The sequence below is a fragment of the Serinus canaria genome, chromosome 1A (assembly GCF_022539315.1).
Source record: "Serinus canaria isolate serCan28SL12 chromosome 1A, serCan2020, whole genome shotgun sequence".
NCBI classification, from domain to species: Eukaryota; Metazoa; Chordata; class Aves; order Passeriformes; family Fringillidae; genus Serinus; species Serinus canaria.
The window spans coordinates 1,855,250-1,873,306 of record NC_066314.1 but is presented as its reverse complement, the minus strand read 5'-3'; the positions used below and the strand labels follow the sequence as shown (position 1 = coordinate 1,873,306).

The following is an 18,057-nucleotide window of genomic DNA, read 5'->3' as shown; positions in this document are numbered from 1 at the left end:
GTAGATAATTCTGCCATTTCAGGGAAGTCATTTGTCCATGCTGGTGGAGAAATTGCAGAATTTGTGTTCAGGTCCAAGTGAGCAGTTGGATAAACCTCTTGTTTTTAGCCCCTCTCTTCCTTGAGCTCCACTTTTGGTTCCAGCACTTTGTTGCTAGAAAGACATTGATGAATTACAGGAGTGGAGGAGGAAGGAGAATGATTGATGGGTGACTGAGGCAAATGCAAAAGAATTAAATTTCTCTAGCTGGAGGAAAGGACAGCAAGTGAGGAACATAATTTTATAAATATTTAAAAGTTGGCTGAGGGAAAGCAGTGTTTGGTCATTGCCATTGGATCAGTTCAGAAAAACAGGAGCTGTTTGTCCTTTGTGTTAAGGTGTTTCAGCCAGGTTTGTCCAAAATAACCCTTCTACTTTGGTTTGTACATTTTTTACTCTCCTTTCCCCCTCCTGTCAGTTTGCTTGTCCCAGGATGAGCTGTTTTCCTGCAAACTGAGCACTTTTTTTTGTGAGTGTAGCTCAGAATCTTTCAAAGTTCTTTTCCATCCCTCTCAGCTTGAGACGTCTGTGTCAGTCCCCCCCTTTTTGTGCTTCATTTGCTCACAAATCCTTTCATGCCATGGAGGGGAGTCAGTTCAGCTCTTCCCAAAATATTGCAAAAGAACCATAACCATAATTTATAGCTCTTTCTTTGCTTTTTGCTTACAAGATTTTGAAAGGTCAATGTCCTGGTTTAGGGCAAATTTGGGAGAGAATCCCCAAAGGGATTCTCCCTCCAGAAAGCAAACTCACACGGCCCCTCCTCCCAACTGGTTTTGGGAAGGATTCCTGGGAGGGAAGTGGAAAGAACCTGTTTATTTAACAGGGACAGCACCCCCAGCACACAAAATGAACAATACTGGGTGACAGCACTCTGACAAAGATGACAAATTCAGAAAGTCTCTCCTGGGGTGGTGGCTCTGTTCTCAGTCTCTCCTGGTGCTGGGGCAGCTGCTGCAGCCACAAGGTGCAAACTCTCGGTGTTCCCAGGTCCCAGTCCAGAGCAGGTTTGAGTAGGTCCAAACAGGAAAGGAGGAACATTCCAGGAGGAAATCTGGACTGTTCAGCTGAACTAACCAATGAGCAGAAGCAAAAAGGCAAGAGCAAAGCAGGAGCAAAGCAGGAGCAGAGCAGGAGCAAGAGCGAGAGCACAGCGAAAAGCAAGAGCAGCACCATGTGCTGTCCTGTCTGTGTGTCCCACCAGCCCTGGGGGAGTGGCTGATAAGAGACCAAACCAAAACTTTCACTCTGCAGAGCCAGTCTGGAAGGCACAGAACAGAATATCCAGCACAAACAGAACAATGAATGGGATACAAACATCCTAACGTCACCCTAGGGCAGTGACCAAAACTGGGAGCAATTCCTTCCCTCACCTGTATTTCCACCCAGTGCTGTCCATCAGCTCCTCATCCCCTGGCTTCCTTTGCTCCTTCTCCTGTTTTTAGGAATATCAGGAATTTTCAGGAGTATCATCACTGATCCCTGCTGCTTTTCCTGTTTTCCATGATTTTACCTGAAGACTCTCTGCTTTTGGATGACCAGGGTGGTTTTTAAGTTCAGGGTCTTTTTAACAATTCCTATTCCCTGATTTGTTTTGATGCCACCTCACACTGTACTGTGGCAGTTTGGTAGGAGACAATTCCCAGCCCTTGGATTTATTATTTTTTTAAGTTTTCCTTGTATCCCATTATTTGGCTGGCCCATCCTCAAAGGGATCACTTTTCAGCTTCATCCTGATTCACCTTGCAACCAAAATACTGCACCAAATCTACAGATGAAAAACAGCCTTGATAAAATTGTGTCAAGGTTGGAATTAAAAGATATTAAATCCAAAAGATACTGGAATTGAAAACCATTCTATCCAAAAGATACTGGAATTAAAAACACAGCCTTGATAAAACTTGTCTAGGTTGGAATTAAAAAATATAAATGCAGTTTCAAGCAGCTTTAAACATTAATTTAAAAATATGAATGCAGTTTAAAGCAGGTTTAAACATTAATTTAAAAATATGAATGCAGTTTAAAGCAGGTTTAATCATGTGCTTGTTAAGTGCTGCCAGCAGTGGAGGCTGCAGGTGCTTCACAAGCTTTTGGTATTTGGAATTCTGTGATTCCAACCATTCTGTGATTCCCTGCATTGTCCATCCAAAAATGTGGGATTTTTGCAGCTTTAAATTCAGGCTCCTCCTGAATAAATAAATAAGCCTCCTTGCTTATTTTATTGCTAATAAACTTAGGAGTTATGTGGAGGTTTGAGGTGGGTAAAAATAGAGAACACAAACCCTGCTGAAGAAAACATTTTCTCACTGCTCTCCAGGTACAGCTCATGTCCAACAGCTTTTATTTATTCCCCTCCCTTTCCTTAAGTTGCTTTTTCCATGGCTGTTGCTCAATCTGTCACACTCCTGTGCCAGGCAGTGGGTGGCACAGGGATGGTGGCACAGGGACTGGGTGGCACCTGGGAGTGTTTCCTGCTGCTGTTCTGCCTCTCACACTATTGGATTATGCTCTTTTCTGACCCTGAGATGGAGCAGCTGAGAGGCATTTTAAAAACTGTTATTCCATTTTCAGTCTCATGTGAAGGGTGAGACAATACAGATGTTATCATTCACCCCACCACAATCAGAAGACAATTATTTTTAATTACAAAACACTGAAAGTGTTCCTTGGTCTGTCAGCTTTAGCCACACCATGCTGTAAATGCCTCCAAGCCAATCCTCTAAAATTCCCCCTGGTGGGTCCCACTCCAGTGCATCTTTCACAGCTCTGCTGCTCCAAAGGATCCAGTCTGATTTGCAAGGCCACCCTCTGGAACTTGTTTCCAGCTCCATTTCTCTCTCAGCAATGTCTGTCCCATTCCAGAGCATTTCTAACTCAGCATTTCTCATCTCAAAGTTTGCATAGATGTGAGCTCTCTGCCAGGCTTTTGGGAATTCTCTCCAAATCCATTTCCCACATTTCCCCCTCTCTCTTGAACAGTAAAACCTTCTTTGATGGCTTTGCTTATTGTTTGCTGTGCACAGTGAAGTGCACAAGGCACTACCACTGATATTGTCACTCTAATAATCAATGTCATTCTAACATTAATCTCAGTTTATGTAATAAATTATTTTAGTTGCTCCATCTGAGGGTCACAAAAGGGCTTAATCCAACATCACAGCACTGTGGTTCAACATTTGGGTGGGAAAGGACCTTAAATCCCACCCAGTGTCACCCTGCCATGGCAGGGACACCTCCCACCATCCCAGGCTGCTCCAAGCCCTGTCCAGCCTGGCCTGGGACACTCACAGGGACCCAGGGGCTGCTCTGGGAATTCTGTTCCAGGGAAGAGAGGGAATTTGGGGCTGTTGTGTCTCTCTGCCCACTGCCAGGTCCCCAGAGCTGCAGGGTGAGGACTTTCCTGTTGCACAGCAGTTTGCAGGCTCACTCCTTATCTCCTGCAAATGGAATTCAGTGACCTGCTTCTTTAGCTCTGCCTACACTTCTTTCAGCTGGTTTTTAGTCATTTTCCTTTCCTGTGCCTTGTGAAAGTGAGTCCCTTGTAAAAGCAGCAGATCAATTCTCCTTTTAAATGTCAGCATTGTTGTATTCACCAGCGAGGCAGCTGCAACCTTCTGGGTTGTTGCTTATTTATTTACTCTTTTCTTCTGAGGGCTCAGCTTTTTCCCTTTTGTCAGATTGTGTTTATGTACAACTTGTTTTTATCTCAAATTATGACCCACCACATTGTTTCCTCCAAACCTTTCTCAGTTGTGTGTTCATGTTTTTATATCTGCTGTCTAAATTCGGAACAGATTGGTTTCCCAGACAGAAAGGATTTGGTTTTCTAGTAAAAAAATTAATAACTGAGGAAGGAATTCTTTCCTGTGAGGGAGGTGAGGCCCTGGCACAGCTTGACCAGAGAAATTGTGGATTCCTCATCCCTGGAGGTGTCCAAGGCCGGGTTGGATGAGGTTTGGAGCAAGCTGGGACAGCAGAAAGTGTCCCTGCCCATGGGAACTGGGTGATCTTTAATGTTCCTTCCAACCCAAACTATTTCATCATTCCATAATTTTGCAATTCTATCATTATTTTGCCTTTTTCTTCCCCCACCCTGAAAAAAAAAAAAAAATTTGAGACTCTTCTCTTTATCTCTGCTCACTTCCAGACCTGTGGGGGATCAGCAGAACCCTTGAGGGAATAAATAGATTTCACTGTAAGCAGATTGGGAAACTTTGGCTGAAGTCAGGAAAGAAAGAATTTGGACAAATACCTTGTTAGCACTCAGGTTCTCGTTTGTTGTAAAATGCTGAATTAAACCCTTCCAAATTTCCTCTTTCACTAAGCAAGTGTTTAGCTCTGTTTTCTTTTTAAGGCAATTAAGCCCTGCTCTAAACTGCCTGTGACCTTTAAACAAGCTGCCTAATGGTGCTGGTGCCATGGTTATTTTCTATAAACTTGCCATTTTTAGCTTCTACAAAGCACAGCTCTTTTTTCAGCCTTGTTTCATCTCTGTTTCCTTGAGGCTCTTTGCTCATTGTAGGTACTAATCAGTAGAGAGAGATAAGAAGATTTGAACATCAGGAATTACTATCAGATCATCTAAGCCAAATTCTCTGCTAATCCAGGCCAATATTTTAATTAGTGTTTGACTAAATTACACTTATTGTGTGTTCATGAGCAGCTTTCAATGGGAGAGAGCTGAATTTAACCTTCACTGCCCATTCTTTTGGTACAATTTCCTCATTGTAAAGCAGTTTTTTCCCACAAAAATAAAAACTTGGTTATTGTTGATTCCTTTTCCAGCTGCTCTGTGTTGCTGTGGCTCCTCTCTGCACCCCAGCCCCTGCCAAGAGATTCATGTCAGGGAGCTCTTTTACCTGTAATTTTCTTTTGTGTCCAGCTAGTCTAACACAAAGCTGTGATCCCCCTGCAGAAAAACAAACAAAAATCATTTTATTTCTATTTAACTGAGCTCTGTGTGTAGAAAGAAGAGCCAGGGAGGACCATCAGCTGCTTCTTCTGGAGCCTGGAGCCACTTAGAGTCCTGGACATCCCATTTCCAGGTTTTCTTGGGCTGCTTTTCCCTTATCAGTAATAACTTGCAGGATAACTCTTCCTCTCTCTATCCAATTCCACATCTTTTAGTGCTTTGGGATGCAGCCAGCAGCTGCTGGGAGGGTTAAAAACCAGGGAAAGCTGATTGGCATCTCTTGCATAATCCAAATTTTGGTGTGTTGGGAGCTGAGTGGGGCCATAAAGTCAAAAAAGTTCCTTGGAAAGTTCCACTGTTGATCTGCCTTTTGTGTATATTTAATTTTGTGCATTTTTGATTGATGTTTTTGCTTCCTTTTGGCTGTTTATGCTGTTCTGGGCTGGTTTATCCAGCACACAAAGGTTTTAATCTGATATTTTTTATTCTGGTATATAATCTTGGGTGCTGCTTTGTTGCCAGGACCTAAATCATCTTTCTGTAAGCCAAGGAAAAATGTTTGGTTTGGATTTTAGCATAATATTTCTATTGCCATCTAAACCAACTGGAGACCTTCCTTTGACTTCCATGAACATGAGTATAATAAATGGTTGAATATTCCAATTTTTTCCTTTAAAATATCTCCTGGAGAGCTGTAGTTTGGCCTTAATATTTCTGGTGAGCAATGAACTCTTTAGGAACTGGTAAGACAAAACCAGAGCTGAGTGGAAAGTTTGACAGAAAACCATTCTTTGTGTTTGACAGAAAACTTTACCTGGATGTCTTGGAATTCTTTTTTTTTTAATGTCACTTTTCACTTTTTTTCTGGTTGCTTTTCACTCTCAGTTTCTCAGCAGGACAAATATTGCTCCTGCTCTTTGCTCTGGAGGGATTTTTGGTCCACTCCCAGGGCAGTTGTAGCTCCCTTGAAGCAGCTGGGGGGGATTCAAGTGCCTTTGGGATGGGGAAATTTGGGGAATAATCCCCACCTGCCAAAGGAAGAGGAGAGGAATTCACATTTCCACTTCTGCCTGAGTTTCCCACGTGGTCTCTGCTGAGCTCCTCCACTCATGTGAGCTCTGGGGAGAAGGAAATTGGGTTTTTCCATCGTTTTTGGGGTGGTTTTGTGATGTGTGATGGCCAAACTTCCCCAACTGTTCCAGATAGATACTGGGAAGGAAGAGAATGGACAGTGAGGAGATGAAAAAATTAATATAAAAAGCTTGGCTGTCCCATGGATATTCCAGTTTTCCTGGGCTTGGAGGCCAGCAGAGGAATACTCTGGTGATGGATGTTCCTTCAGAAAAGTGCCTTTGGGATGGGGAAATTTGGGGAATAATCCCCACCTGCCAAAGGAAGGGGAGAGGAATTCACATTTCCACTTCTGCCTGAGTTTCCCACGTGGTCTCTGCTGAGCTCCTCCACTCGTGTGAGCTCTGCCACCTCCTCTGGGGAGAAGGAAATTGGGTTTTCCCATCGTTTTTGGGGTGGTTTTGTGATGTGTGATGTTCCCAGATGGATACTGGGAAGGAAGAGGATGGGCAGTATAGTGTGGCAAGTGAGGAAATGTAAAAATTAATATAAAAAGCTTGGCTGTCCCATGGATATTCCAGTTTTCCTGGGCTTGGAGGCCAGCAGAGGAATACTCTGGTGGTGGATGTTCTTTCAGCAGAGTTAATATTTACTGGTACTCAGGGAGCAGCCCTTGGCTGGGCTGGCTGCTCACTGTATTTTTGCTTTTAATTTTTAATGTTTGGCTGACAGGTTTGTTCTGAACCCAGATCCTGAAGTGCAAGCAAATGTCTTATTTCACTGACAGCATGCTCAGTTAGCAGGGAATGGGGTTTTAAATTTTATTTAAAACCTCTGCATGCCAAACATGCTCTTTCCAGTTTCTTACAACATCAGCACTGAGGGTTTGGAAGCTGCAGAGGGATGCCATCATTTATTTATTAGTGACTGGAAATCTCTGTTAAATAGAAAACCAACTGGGAGGGATGCACAGTGAGAGTGTTGCTTTTAGGCACTGGTTTGTTATTCCTGGTGGGTTTTGTCTGTGTTTGGGTTTTGTCCACGTTTATTTTTAGGATAGAAAAGAAAATGAGGACATTTCAGTGCCCATGGGATGTCAGCTGGTCATTATTTCAGATATTCAAATGGTGTAGCCACAGGACATAGCCCTTGTGCAGACTAAAGGATGAGGTCTCCTAAGCTTTTTCAGTCATGAGTTTAAACAAATTAAATTTAAGTTTAATTTAAATTTAATACAATTTAAACAATTTAAATTTAATTTTCTCATTTGCAGAATTTGGAATAATGGGGTTTTTTGGTGTTTCTGTAATGGAAAGAATAGCAACCATCAAACAGCAAAGTCACTATCTTCTTCTAACACTTTTCTACTTAATAATCCTCTTACTTGGGGATAAACCATGCTTTGATTTTTGTTTAAGAACTGTGTTTTCACTAACTTGTTTTATAAATACGCTTAATATTTGAAGGCTGAGCATTAAATCCGAATTATTTGAATGTCTGACCCTTCTATATAATTTTTTTGGGGAATAGAAATAAAGAAATATTACTTCAAGATTTTCTGCTTTAGAAGGGTTTTAAGGCTAGAATCATCCTGGGATTCAGACACTCCCTTAATCCAAGAGGAAAATTGTTTTTGCTGGGTTCCCTGACCAAGGAAGGAATGATGAATCTGACTCCATGCTCTCAGAAGGCTAATTTATTATTTTGTATTATATATTATATTAAAGAATTCTAAACTATACTAAAGAATACAGAAAGGATACAGACAGAAGGCTAAAAAGATAATAATGAAAACTCCTGACTCTCTCCAGAGCCCTGACACAGCTTGGCCCTGATTGGCCAAAGAGTCAAAACAATTCCCCTGAAACCAACGAAACAATCACCTGTGGATAAACAATCTCCAACCACATTCCAAAGCAGCAAAACACAGGAGAAGCAAATGAGATAAGAATTGTTTTCCTTTTTCTCTGAGGCTTCTCAGCTTCCCAGGAGAAGACTCTTGGGTGAAGGGACTTTTCCAGAAAATATGAATGTAACAGAAAAAACCTGAATGAGTTGATGGCGAGAGTCGAACGAATGGACGTGTAAAAGCTGTCCCCTGTTTTCCCCCCAGGTGTCAGCAGTGGATTCCCTGGAGGGTCCCCTCCTGCAGGTGGAGGGGCTGAGTGACCTGAGGCTGGAGCTGCACAGCAAGAAGATGAACCTGCACCTGGTGCTGATCGACGAGCTGCACCGGCACCTCTACATCCGATCCACCAACCGCGTGGGGCAGCGCGGCAGGGACAGAGCCCGCCTCGGGTGGGACAGCCTGCCCCCTCCCCTGCCACCCCCTGCCACCCCAAACTGCTTTGCTGACATGCTGTCTGGGTTTGGAAAGCCAGGTGTCTGCTAAGGAAGGCAGGAACCTCCCCTGAAATGGAGAATGCAAACCCCCTCCCTCTGAATTGTTATAATTTTGAAATTAAGGGGCTCTCTCTCCTCTCTTGGGAGCAGGAATAAGAGTTTACTAGGAAAATTAAAATACAAATATAATAGTGCAAAATAACCACTGATAGAGTCAGGAATTACCTGACACCCTGTGGGGCAGGGGGTTGGTGGCAACCTGTGTGGGTTTGGAAAGCCAGGTGTGTGCTGAGGAAGGCAGGAACCTCCCCTGAAATGGAAAATGCAAACCCCCTTCCTCTGAATTGTTATAATTTTGAAATTAAGGGGCTCTCAGCAAAGATAAAGGAATAGGAATAACAGTTCTTTATCAGGAAAAAAAAAATTAAAATATATAAAAATTCAAATGTAGTAGTACAAGGTAACACTGCCAGAGTCAGAATAGACCTGACAGCCTGTGGGTCAGGGTGGTGACAGCAGTCCCATTCAATGGTGCCTCAGCCCTCTGTATGGAATTTACAGGGACCCTCTGTCGAGGGGAGAGAATGATGAGGAGGACACCATGGATATCCCAAGGCTAATTAATGACTTTATTATACTATATTATTCTATATTATATTACATTGCATCTAAACTGAATCTGCCAAGCACTCAGCTCTGCACAGGATCTCGTGACTGTCAGTGACAGTCCTGACACACACACACACACCTGGCCCTGAGAGGCCAAGGAACCAAAGCACCATCCCTGTGGGTAAACAATCCCCACACTGCATTCTGCTTTGGCACAAACACAGGCACAGCCAATGAGATAAGAATTGTTTTTCCTTTCTCTGAGGTTCAGAGAATGTGAATCCCAGAAATATTCTTGGGAAGAATTGTGCCTTGCTTTTCTCTGTGAAGAGAAATGTGGGGACACCCCTGCAGTGCCAGCTGTGGTTCTGCTGGAGCAGGGATCCTGCACAAGGGGGGAGTTTTCCTCTGCAGCTCCAGGGCTGCTGGAGATGGGCCTGCTCTCCCTCTGGGAATGCAGGGCAGCAGAAAGCTGCTCCTCTGGGAATGCAGGGGGCAAAGGCTGCTGGGCTGTTCCCAGGGCAGATTGGATCCAGGTAGGAATGCTTGGCTCCTCCCCTGGGCAGAGCATCTCCCCATGGGATGGTGGAATTTGATCAGCCCTGCAGGGACACTCAGTGGCCATGGACAGCAGAGATCTCCTGGAGGGAGGGTTGGCTGTGGGAGAGATAAAGAAAACTGCCCCAGGAACAGAGATAACTGCCCCAGAGAACAGAGATAACTGCCCCAGGAACAAGATAACTGCCCCAGGACAGAGATAACTGCCCAGGACAGAGATAACTGCCCCAGAACAGAGATAACTGCCCAGGACAGAGATAACTGCCCCAGGGACAGAGATAACTGCCCAGGAACAGAGATAACTGCCCCAGGAACAGAGATAACTGCCCCAGAGAACAGAGATAACTGCCCCAGGAACAGAGATAACTGCCCAGTGACAGAGATAACTGCCCCAGGAACAGAGATAACTGCCCCAGGAACAGAGATAACTGCCCCAGGAACAGAGATAACTGCCCCAGGACAGAGATAACTGCCCCAGTGAACAGAGATAACTGCCCCAGGAACAGAGATAACTGCCCCAGGAACAGAGATAACTGCCCAGGACAGGATAACTGCCCCAGGAACAGAGATAACTGCCCCAGGGACAGAGATAACTGCCCCAGAGAACAGAGATAACTGCCCCAGGAACAGAGATAACTGCCCCAGTGAACAGAGATAACTGCCCCAGAGACAGAGATAACTGCCCCAGAGAACAGAGATAACTGCTCCAGGAACAGAGATAACTGCCCCAGGGACAGAGATAACTGCCCCAGGAACAGAGATAACTGCCCCAGTGAACAGAGATAACTGCCCCAATGAACAGAGATAACTGCCCCAGGAACAGAGATAACTGCCCCAGAAACAGAGATAACTGCCCCAGTGACAGAGATAACTGCCCCAGAGAACAGAGATAACTGCCCCAGGAACAGAGATAACTGCCCCAGGAACAGAGATAACTGCCCCAGGGACAGAGATAACTGCCCCAGGAGCAGAGATAACTGCCCCAGGAACAGAGATAACTGCCCCAGTGAACAGAGATAACTGCCCCAGGGACAGAGATAACTGCCCCAGAGAACAGAGATAACTGCCCCAGAGACAGAGATACTGCCCAGTGAACAGAGATAACTGCCCCAGGACAGAGATAACTGCCCCAGAGAACAGAGATAACTGCCCCAGGGACAGAGATAACTGCCCCAGGAACAGAGATAACTGCCCCAGGGCAGAGATAACTGCCCCTGTGAACAGAGATAACTGCCCCAGAGAACAGAGATAACTGCCCCAGGGACAGAGATAACTGCCCCAGGAACAGAGATAACTGCCCCAGGAACACAGATAACTGCCCCAGGGACAGAGATAACTGCCCCAGAGACAGAGATAACTGCCCCAGAGAACAGAGATAACTGCCCCAGGAGCAGAGATAACTGCCCCAGTGAACAGAGATAACTGCCCCAGTGACAGAGATAACTGCCCCAGGAACAGAGATAACTGCCCCAGGAACAGAGATAACTGCCCCAGTGACAGAGATAACTGCCCCAGGGACAGAGATAACTGCCCCAGTGACAGAGATAACTGCCCCAGGGACAGAGATAACTGCCCCAGAGACAGAGATAACTGCCCCAGTGAACAGAGATAACTGCCCCAGGGACAGAGATAACTGCCCCAGGAACAGAGATAACTGCCCCAGGGACAGAGATAACTGCCCCAGTGACAGAGATAACTGCCCCAGGAACAGAGATAACTGCCCCAGTGAACAGAGATAACTGCCCCAGGGACAGAGATAACTGCCCCAGTGAACAGAGATAACTGCCCCAGTGAACAGAGATAACTGCCCCAGTGACAGAGATAACTGCCCCAGTGAACAGAGATAACTGCCCCAGTGAACAGAGATAACTGCCCCAGGGACAGAGATAACTGCCCCTGTGAACAGAGATAACTGCCCAGTGAACAGAGATAACTGCCCCAGGGACAGAGATAACTGCCCCAGGGACAGAGATAACTGCCCCAGTGAACAGAGATAACTGCCCCAGTGACAGAGATAACTGCCCCAGAGAACAGAGATAACTGCCCCAGTGAACAGAGATAACTGCCCCAGGGACAGAGATAACTGCCCCAGTGACAGAGATAACTGCCCCAGGGACAGAGATAACTGCCCCAGAGAACAGAGATAACTGCCCCAGGAACAGAGATAACTGCCCCAGGGACAGAGATAACTGCCCCAGAGAACAGAGATAACTGCCCCAGGGACAGAGATAACTGCCCCACCTCTGACAGAAGGCAAATAGAACACCCCCCCCCCCCCATTTCCAACCCAAGACACGTGCCAGTCCCTCAGCCCTGTGGCTCTGGAGAGCAGAACATTCACATTTGTTGATGCACCTCTGAGCTTGTTCGCATTCTTTCGCTTTTCTCAGCACTTCTCTTTTTTGGTTGGGGTTTTGCTGCTCCCCACAGCTCCTTTGTGCATTCTCTCCCTTCCCTGATCTTATCCCTCTCCTAAAAATTCATGCTCATGAGGCTCAGGTCAGGGAAAAGTTGCTCATTTTCTAGGAGTTATCCAAGTTTTTAAAGCCTCCCAGCCAACCATAAGGTGATGAGATGGAGGCCTCAATACCTCCGTGTCTGAAATGTGTTGGTTTTGAGGTGTTTTAAAGGTGTTGGAGCTTCTTACCTGGTTGGTGCCTGTGCTCAGTGGAAATTCAGTTAATACAGGCTGTTTTTTCCTGATTTTGCTAATTCTGAGTTGCTGCAGGCAAGGAAGAAGGTGGCTGGAAAAGAGAGGCAGTGTTGGGAGATAATTTTTGCATAGTAGGAGAGGTGGGGAGCAAAAGGGGAGCCAGCACTTGATAGAGATACATAAAAAAGATAAATCAGCATTTTATTGTGAGACTGAATAAAAATCTGCATGCCAAAAATGCAAGGCAAGATAGCCAGTTGGATTAAATGAATTTATGGAAGAAAGGATGGGTTGAAAATGAAAATTCTAGGAAGGAGAATTCCTAGCAAGTCATCATTCTCTTCCTTGCTCATCTTAATTAAAACCAGCCACAAAGCTTTGTTGTACCCAGACTGGGGGACTGCTAATTAACTGCATTTTGTGGCTTTAGAGGGACTTTTCTGTAACCCTGGATTCTCTTTTTTTTCACTGTCCCTGATGCACATTGTGATATTTGATAACAGCAGCTCTTGCAGCAGGAGTGGCTGGTTGCTTTGGCTGGTTCTTCTGCAGGATACCAAGCCTAAGCCTTGTTTTTTCACATTTCCATGAGCATTTTGACCTCTAAGCAATCATCCTGAGCTCCATTGTAGGAGCCTCCCACATTTCTTTCTCCTAAAAATGATTTCTTGCTTGTGTCCTGCCCCATCCAGCAGCTGGAGCAGCCTGGCACATTTTTGTCAACTAATACAATGTGGATTTTTAAACTGTTTGAATTTTTGAATAAGGAGGTTCATTTTGGAAGGGATGTACATGGGTAGGCTCAAAACAGGAATGTGAAGGGCAGGAAAAAAGGGTGGAGGTTTCTGGAGGGAATAAAGAAGTTTGGAGGATTAAAAAGTTGACAGAAGGCATGGGAATGGGAACATCTATTAGGCTTAATCTGTTTCTTAGGCTTAAAGTGTAAGGAATAAGTGGATTATTTGTTGTGAACAAATATTTTACATAATAATCTGTTTGCTTTAATTCTTTTCCCTCTCACAGGTCCCTTGTGAAAGACTCCTCTCCTGTGCCTCTGATGGATGTCACTAATTTATCCACACCTCGGAAATTCCTCGAGACTTCCCAGTTCAGCACTCCTGGAAGCTCCAGCAGTGAGTATTTAAGCCATATATATTCCTTTGTAGATCTCTGATTTGCTGGAGCAGGAGGAGGCAAATCATCCCCTCCTGGCTCAGGGCAGACAAAATCACCTTGAGGTGAATTTGCAGTGTCACCAAACGAGTGGGGGCTGTGTCCAGGGGCAGAACTTGGCTTTTTTTCCTCATGGAAAATCATCTTTTTCCTCTTCTAACCCCCACCAGCTCCTTAAATACACTCAGTTTCCTGTGCCTGTTCTCACCTTGATGCTGTTCTTGATCTCTTGAGCAGCAGAGATTTGCAGTGGGTTCATTCTGTGTGGTTTCCTCAGCATTATTTACTGCAGGCAGCCAGGTTTGTGTAGATATTACTGAAGTTTTTTCTTGTGTGGGAGCCAAAAGGTCAAATCTGTTCCTTGTGGGAGCTTTGTAACTTTGACTAAAGGTCTGCCTGTACACAGGAATAATCTGGGGCTGATCTTTTATTCCTGTTACTGAAACAAACAGCAAGGAAAACTCTTTTTCACTGGGGGCTTTTGTCTGAGCTTTTGGAAGGGCTGCAGAGAGGGGAAATTAATCTTTGTATTGTTTCAGGAGATTAATAAGTGGGGTTGTCCTTGATGAATAATACAGAAGTGCCCTCCAGTCTCTTCCCCCTTTCAAACCTGACTGTTTTAGCATTCCTCAAATGCAGAGAATATTTCCTTCTCTTTTCAGCCTTATTAATTCTTTTGTCCTTTTGTTTCTAGTTTTGTCACACTTGCCTCCCAGATTGTTCTGTCTGATTACTCTTATCTTCTGCTCCTGGAGGGGTTTTGTTCTTCAGCTCTGCTCTTGCCAGGCTGGTCTTGGACCCTGGGGCTGTTTTTCTGTGTCCTGGAGCACAAACTTCCAGAGCTGGAAACTGCAGCCTGGTCACTCAAAATCTGGAAGAGAAAAGGAAAATATATGAAAATTGAAAATATGAAAATTCGGAGGGAAAAACTCAAGAATTGCTGTTCTACTCTGTGATCAGTGGGAAGTTCAGTTCAGTTTTCTTGCAGAAGATCACAGGATTTTGAGGAACTGAGGAAATTAACCACAAAAACCTGAATCCCAGCATCACCCCTGGAAATAGAATAGTTTGGGTTGGAAGGGATCTAAAAGACCATCTAGTTTCACCCCCTCTAATTGTTAAAATACTCATTTTTCAGTGATATTTATTGTGTCTGCTACTTTCTCCCCTAAAATATTGCTCTTCTGTATAGTAATAAACCCCAAAAGTGAAGTTATGGGGCTGATGGGGATCTCCCACCTCACAGCTGGGGAACAGAGCAGGAGATGCCCCTCCTGATCTTTTTTTTTTTAGCAGATCTCTTCTTGCTCTTCTCACCCAGAAAATCTTTTCCTTGGCTCCTCCTGGTGCTCTGCATCACTCAGGGAAGTGCTGGGCAAGTGTCCCTCAGCCTGGCAAAGATGTGGATTCTAACAGCAAACATTTCATCTGCATCAAATCTGCATATGGTTCTGCTTCAAGTGCACAATGTACTTATGGAGATTTTTTTTTTTTCCCCTTGTAATTTTATTTCAAAGTAGCCTTTTCCAGGACTGCACAACTAGCAGAGAATTTCAAACTTATGCCTATGCATAACAAAAGCTGTTTCTGCCTGTAGTCACTTAAGTTCTTTTGGCTTTTTATTGATGAAACAAAGTGTCTGTGCATATTAATGGCTGCACTGGCTCATTCATCCCATCCCAGCAAAGATGCCAAAATTTGGAGTCCTTCCTGCTCTCCCCTCCCAGAGGAGCTGTTACCTTGTGCTGTAGAATCTTTATAAGGAAATTAAAGCTGTTCCTGCTGCACGGAGAACAAACAAATCCTTTGGAAATGCTCACCTGAGGATTGGAGATGTGGCAGCTCACCAGTAACACTTTCCCTTCATGCCAGTTCAGAGAAATGAATTTATATTTCTCTGCTTGAACTTTCTGTACTCTGAAGGGTATTTAGGAAGGTTCTTGCTTTGCCAGGCTCTTCCTGGAACTCTGAAAGGTGCTCACAAACCCAAGAGTGCCCTTTTCTGGGAAATCTGGGACAATACTTCTTAGAAATCCAGCAGAAGATGAGCTGGTGGTGCCACTAAATACTGCTGTGGGTGGCACATGGAGATTTATGTTGAATTCTTAATTTATTTCAATGGTTTTTTAGAGAAAAATGAGTTTGTCTGGGCAGGCAGCGTGGTGGTTCTAAGGTCAGGTCTAGGAATTGCTCCTGGCTCTCTTTCTTCAAGAACCAGAGACTTCTCCACATGTGGAGACCTCCAAAGCTGCTCCTGCAGAATCCCTGTAGGAACCAGAGCTTGGAAAATTGGAATACCCAATTTTCAAGGTGAATATCCAATTTTCAAGGTGAATCTAAAAAATGCCATTGTGCCAGTTCAATGTCACAGGTGCCTGTGCTCCAAACAGGCTCAACAAATCTTCAAAAGATTTCTTCTCCTCTTATGGCCTGGGCTAATTGCCTTTATCATTTTTTTCTTTGAATTGAATGATCTGGGGATGTGTTGGAGGAAGGAAAGGGAAAATCAAGGAGATTTTTAGATCCATGTGGTGAAAGCCAGGAAAGCAAAACATAATTGCTCTTTCTGTGTAATTTCATGAGTTGCTCCTGTGTGTGGTCCCAACATCAAATAGCTGCCTACAGCCCACTTATTTTTTTATTTGGAGACCTCATTTTGATGCTTGTATAGATTAGGAGGATTTTGAAGTGGGTTTTCTTCTGGATTTGGTAGTGGTGCAGGGCAGAAAATTCCCAAAATCTTCCAAGGATCCATTTCTGCAGGAGCTGCCCGTTTGTAGCTCCATGAACGTGTCAGAACAAGGATTCAGCACCAGGAATTAGCAGGTGATGTTCCTTCAAATCTGAAATGATGCCTTTGGGCCACCAGGAACTCGTGTGCTTTTCTCTGGAAGGACTGAAGGTACTGAGGATATCACCAGCAGGACATAAATCATGGAAAATAGTACATTACATTTTACAAGACTCCCATAAAAGCTCGTGGATAATGAAACCTTCATAATGAGGAGCAGCAAATTTTGGCTGTTCACTGGAATGAAAAACAAGACCCAAGAGCCTTTTTTTCAGCTGCTTTGCTTAAATGAGTTCCCAAAGTTGGCTTTTTAGGGATCAGGCAGGAGCTGTTAAAAAGCTCCTTGCAGCAGGTTGGTTCCTTGGGAAATGGCAGTGCTGAGCAAATGAATTCCAGGTGGAGCAGAGGTTTTTGTGGGGCATCATCAGAGCAGGGATCAGGAAATTCCCCTTCTGTAACTCTGGACATGGTTCAGCTTTTAGTTCACCTCAACTTTTGCCTGCTTGAACACAGACTTGAGCATTTTCAGATGAAAAATGGTTTGGTGATGAAAAATTGGTGAAAATGGCTGCAATTTTATTAGAGAATGTGGCAAAATCATCATTCCTTCAAGCTGTTGTCTTAGAAGGCTTTTGATGAGATGTATTTAAATGTTCTGCTTCACAAGGGGTTTGCAGGCTTTGTTGGGACAAGAGGATCAGCCCAGTCACAGTGGGGTCAGAAAGGCAAGGATTTTCTTCTGGGAAGCTGAGGAGCCTCAGAGAAAAGGAAAACAATATTATCTGATTTGCTTCTCCTGTGTTTTGCTGCTTTGGAATGTGGTTGGAGATTGTTTATCCAACAGGTGATTGTTTCATTGGTTTCATGGGAATTGTTTTCACTCTTTGGCCAATCAGGGCCAAGCTGTGTCAGGGCTCTGGAGAGAGTCAGGAGTTTTCATTATTATCTTTTTAGCCTTCTGTCTGTATCCTTTCTCTATTCTTTAGTATAGTTTAGTTTAGCATTCTTTAATATAGTATAATAAAATAATAAATTGCCCTTCTGAGGCCATGGAGTCAGACCCATCATTCCTGCCTTCATTGGGACATTTCCCAGCAAATACAATAGGGAAGGGGACAGGAGGAGCTTGTTCCTGGGCCAAAGCTTTGTGCTCAAACAGCCCCTTGATGACATTAAATGGCAGGAGAGGATGTTGGAAGTGTGAAAGACAGGAGAAAAGGACAGGGCAGTTACCCAGGGTTGGGATCTTGTCAGATCTCACAGGTGGATGGATCCCCAAAGCTGCCCAGGGCTCCTGGTTCATGGGGACAAAGTGCAGGGAACACACTGAAAACAGTTCCCACTGTTTTATCCAACACCCAGAGCTGACAGAGCCTCCAGACCCGTGTGCAGCTCCCAGATATCGAATTGCTCACTTTGCTCTTGTTTGTCAGAGATGTAAATCAATGTCCTGACTATTTGAGGATGCTGGAAATTGGTTTGCTCTTTGGAAAATGGAAGAGTTTGTCTCAGTGTGCTGGCAGAGTTCTCAGCAAGATTGCTGCTTTTACTCCTCCTAAATGCTGTCCTCACATTTGGCTTCAGCTCCATTTCCTCCCTCTTGGGTGTTCATTGTGTGATATTAAGAATAATTTTCAAGCTGCTTTCAGGGGGGTGCAGCCTCATGACAGGACCTGTCCTCTGAGAGGCTGGGAAATATCTGCATTGAGCTCAAAGAAACAAGATATTTAGGGTTTTTTTTTTTAAATATTAGTCTAAACCTTTCCTCCTGTAGCATTTCCAGTGTTTTTTCACAGCTCTGGTTCCAAGGAGCTAATTTTCTGTGTCTGTGCCTGAGATTTGCTGTGGGTTTTGGAGAATAGCAAACAACAATAACAGAGTGGGCAGAGACCAGGCCTGCAGGCACAA

The 18,057-nt window shown here is 44.4% G+C and overlaps 1 protein-coding gene across 1 annotated transcript in view; it reads left to right on the top strand.

The window, feature by feature from the left end:
* Window positions 1-18,057, top strand: part of EXOC4 (exocyst complex component 4) — a 358,837-nt gene that overhangs the window by 35,160 nt on the left and 305,620 nt on the right. Inside the window, exons 4-5 of the mRNA XM_030238605.2 lie at window positions 8,136-8,320; window positions 13,209-13,318. Coding sequence (XP_030094465.1) covers window positions 8,136-8,320; window positions 13,209-13,318 — 295 coding nt within the window. The remainder of the gene's footprint in view (window positions 1-8,135; window positions 8,321-13,208; window positions 13,319-18,057) is intronic.